Source organism: Rhincodon typus, chromosome 46 (assembly GCF_021869965.1).
Source record: "Rhincodon typus isolate 14 chromosome 46, sRhiTyp1.1, whole genome shotgun sequence".
NCBI classification, from domain to species: domain Eukaryota; kingdom Metazoa; phylum Chordata; class Chondrichthyes; order Orectolobiformes; family Rhincodontidae; genus Rhincodon; species Rhincodon typus.
Genome location: NC_063377.1, coordinates 6,572,978 through 6,577,159, shown reverse-complemented (window position 1 = coordinate 6,577,159; position 4,182 = coordinate 6,572,978). Strand labels below are relative to the sequence as shown.

Sequence of the window (4,182 nt, the reverse complement as noted above, 5' to 3'; positions counted from 1 at the left end):
GAGGGTCGGCGCCGAGGGGAGCGGGCGCCGTCGGAGGGTCGGCGCCGTCAACATGTGGCGCCTTGTGGCATCTTGCTGCGCACACTATGAAACTGAAACTCGAAAGGGGTGCCTTGAGACCTGGACTGGCATCTTACAGGGATGCTTAAGCTGGGGATGGTCTGTCCCACTCTTGCCCCCACCCTCCCCGCAACCACCTCCCTCCCACCCCCCTCCCCAGCTCTCCCCCTCCAACACACACTGGTCTGGGAAACGTCCTACTGCACCCCACCACCTGTCATCTCCTGAGGGACACAAGGGAGGGTAACCAACTGGACTTGCCGCTTCATTATTGCCATCTCCCCCAACTCCCCAACACCCCCTCCAAATCCAGCAGCGCAATGAGAGTCTCTCTCTCGTTGACCCCAGGGAAAGAGGGGGAGAATCAGGAATATTGACAACTATTCCCAAAATGTCAAGCCTTGGGAGGGCTTGACAACCTTTGGGTGCTTCGTCAGGCTTCTCAGGCCCTTGACAACCCCTAGGCCCAAGGCAGATTTCCCACTCCCCCTGGCGAGGAGGCACATTTACGCCTCAATCCGAGGGTGAGTCCCAATGCCCAGGGGGAGGGTGACATGGCTCAGTCCCTCGGAGAGCGACGCTTGCCCAGAGCTAACTGCTCCCACGCCACGGCCTCCCGGCACCACCATCCCCAGGCCCGGTGTGAAGGCTGCTCACATCAAGGCCTCAAAAGGCAGAGTTTACCATTAAACGGGGCGTGGGGTGGAGGGGAGAGCTTCACTGGAACCGGGGGGAGTGAGGGAGAGGGTGGAGGGGGGAGGAGAGAGGAGGAGGGGGGGGGGGGGGGGCCGTTCACTCACTCCCTCCCTCTCCCTGCCCTGTCCCCCCCTCTCTCTTTCTCTATCCCTCCTCCTCCATCCCTCCTTCCCATCCTCCCACTGTACTCTCCCTTGTTCCTGTCCTACCCCTCCCCATCCTCTCCCTCTCCTATTCTCCTCCACCTGCCCCTCGCCCCCTCCCCATCCCCCGTCCCTCCCCATACCCCGTCCCCCTCCCCCTTACCAGGCCTCCCGGAATTTTTTGAGGACGCTCGGCCTCTCGAGGTTGCGTCTTCGCCGGAACCATCGCTCCACTTGCCGGGGGCTCAGGCCGCATTTCTTGGAGAGACCCTCGATGTCGCTCTGAGAGAGACCACACCCATCACAACCACAGCCCCCACGGAGGCTATTCGGCCCAGACAGCCCATGCTGGCTCTACGAAAGAACTGTCCCATTAGCACCGCCCTCCCCCCACTCCACCACTGCTCTCTGCAAACCTCACCCACAACCCCTGAAAATCCTACCCACCCCACGCTCTTCTCCCCCGGCCCCCCCCCCCGCCCCCGCCCCCCCCACTCCCCCCCAACCTCGCCAGCTTTGTCTCTCAAACACTGCAGGATAGGAGGCCACCCTTCCCATCATGCCTCTGTTGGGAGCTCTACTACCATTTCCCCCAACCCATGGACCTCGCCAATCTTTACCCCTTTCCAGTCTCTCTCCCATTCCCCTTCTTTAGTACATCCATCCCAGATTCTACCCGCCGTGTCTCTCTCTCTCTCCTCCCCCCTCTCCATCCACCCCCCCCCCCCCCCCCTCTCCCTGCCTCTCCCCTTCCCTCCACCCACTCTCTTCCCCACCCCCCCTTCCCCCCGCACACAAACTGACCAGGCACCGTTTTGAGAAAATTTCACTCAGCACCCTCTCCCCCCACCCCCTCACCACATTGAGCTTTCCAGAGGAGATAGGGGGTGCGGGCAAAATAGATTCCGAGGGGGAAACAGACACAGAAGGTTCAATAACCCCTCGATTTCCTTCCTGTTTAGGAAATCTCTCCATCTCAGCCTTCAATACCCTTAAAGATCCAGCCCCAACAGCCGTCTGTGAATCCCACAGATTCCCCTCCCTTTGGAGGGAGAAGAAATTCCTCCCCATCTCTGTCTTCAATGGGCGACCCCCTCATGCCGAGATGACGCCCCTCCGGTCCCAGACTCTCCCACACAAGGAGGGGAAACACCCTCCCCACATCTCCCCTCAATTTCCCCCTAAGAATCTTCAATGAGGTCACCTCTTAAATCTTCCACTCCCAGCGAGTACAGGCCCTAATCTACTCAACCTCTCCCTCATCAGACAGTCCCTCCATCCCCGGGATCAGCCGAGCGAACCTTCCTGGGCCTGACTCCAACACGCAGTCTATCATTTCTTGGATACAGGGCCCCAAAACTGCTCAGATTTTTCTGGCCGTGGTCTGACTAGAGCCTTGTGAGGTTTTAGCAAAACCTCCCGACTTTTATACTCCATTCCCTTCGACATAAAGGCCAGCGTTCCATTTGCTGTTCCCCACTACACCCATCCCACCACCCCGCAAACATGGGGATGTCGGCTTTCTGTAATTCACAGACGAAGGTTCCCAAATTCCCTCTGAGCCATGGCATTCTGCAGTCTTTCTCCATTTAAATGATGAAACAGAGGGCTGAGCGAGTGGGAAGACGTTGGACCTACCTGTCTGGGGTGCTTTGAGGAAGCTCTGAAAGATTTTTCTAGAATCGGGTTGGGTTTTACTCTTAACCGCACTTTCTCCTTAATGCCCAGGACCCGTGCGAAATATGTGGCGACGGACCTACAGAAGGTGAGAGACTCTGAGTTAGCGATCGTCCGACAGGGAGCAGACGGAAGCTTCTGGAACAAGAGCCACGGGAGGACGGATACCTTTTGGGGTGGGGAGAGATACTAAAGGGTCAGCCAAAAGGGGAAAAAATAAAACGACAAGGTAGGGTCTTACGGTTCATGTCCCTACCTCTGGGCCTAAACAGCAGCATTTCAGGCCTAACTCAGGCCTCAGAAGTGACGTAATAATGCGGCCAAAACGGGTTTTAAAGGAAATTGGATTTTTTTGGGGGAAACAAAACTATCGGGAACCAACTGCAACCCTCCAATTAGGTGTCAGCAGTGGCCCCCTCGCCAACAGCGGCCATTTTCTCCCTCCCTGCCGCCAACCCACTAAAGCCAGGATGCACTCACATCCGATGGGCCCCTGTTCCTTCACGGCACCCCCCCCCACCCCCCAACCAATCCTCGGCACTTTCCCAATCCCGACTTTCTCTTGGCAGGGGCCTCCAGGCGCGCCGAGATCCCCGTTTTGAGGGGGCTCCGGTCCACCCCACACACGCACATAAACACACTCCGCTCCCACCCTCCCCCAAGCCAGGCCCCCAGTCCAGAAGCAGCAGCCTGAGTCTGTGAGGCTGGGCTGGAGGGAGGACGCGGTTTTGGAGGGGGGGTGGGTGGAAGGGGGGGCAGGTGGGGTTGTGTAGTGGGGGGAGCTAAAACCGGAGGATTCTATTTTCCACCCAGGGAGCCAAGTTGAGACCCATCGACTCCGTTCCCAGTCCTGCCCAGGGCCTACAGGGAGTCTGAGGCGTCTGAAGGCCTGGGGTTGGGTGGGGGTGGGAAATAAATGTCACGAAGGAGCCCACCCTCAGGACAACCGATTTTGCACCCGGTTAACAGTCAACGGAAAGCAGGCTTTGTCATCAACGGACCCTCCCCTCCCCCATCACCCAGGTTGTCCAAATTAGGCCCGAGGCTTCAGAGGTTAAAGGCCCAGTTCGAGGACGGGGAGGGAGGCCCGAACACACAGGCCGTTCTCCCCGACTGACCCAGGACCCGAGGCAACCCAACCTCCCCAACTTCTCCCTCAGCCTCCCTCCCCTCCTGCCGAAGGGACCCGGCCTGTCGGGCCCGGGGCTGGCTGGCTCACCTCTCGAAGAGATAGCGGATGATCATGAAGGCAAAGGCGCACGGTATGGTGACATACAGGTCGCTGGCTTTGGCGTAGATCCGCCCATCTCGGTCTTCCAAGTCTGTCCAGGTCAGGTTGTACGGCAGCCAGAGGCGATCCCACCAGAACCAATCATATATCGTCTGGAACATCCTACCGAGGGAGGTAAATTGGTGGGGGGGGGGGGGGGGGGGAAGAGAAGGGATTGGGAAGGGGGTTGCTATTAGTTAAGAAATGAAGAAGCCATCCTCAAAACTAGGCCCGGTTCGCGACACGGTGGCCAAACTAATAACCACTCTCAGGGGCCGTTTGGCCTATCGACTCCCTGCTGGACCCCTTTGTTTCGAGCGATACAACCAACCCCAT

The 4,182-nt window shown here is 58.6% G+C and overlaps 1 protein-coding gene across 1 annotated transcript in view; it reads right to left on the bottom strand.

Moving 5' to 3' along the window:
• cers2a (ceramide synthase 2a) overlaps nucleotides 1-3,968 on the bottom strand; it is a 12,671-nt gene extending 8,703 nt beyond the window's left edge. Inside the window, exons 1-3 of the mRNA XM_048620293.1 lie at nucleotides 3,796-3,968; nucleotides 2,538-2,655; nucleotides 1,063-1,181 (exon numbers count right to left, since the gene is read on the bottom strand). Coding sequence (XP_048476250.1) covers nucleotides 1,063-1,181; nucleotides 2,538-2,655; nucleotides 3,796-3,968 — 410 coding nt within the window. The remainder of the gene's footprint in view (nucleotides 1-1,062; nucleotides 1,182-2,537; nucleotides 2,656-3,795) is intronic.
• Between the last annotated feature and the right edge of the window lie 214 nt (nucleotides 3,969-4,182).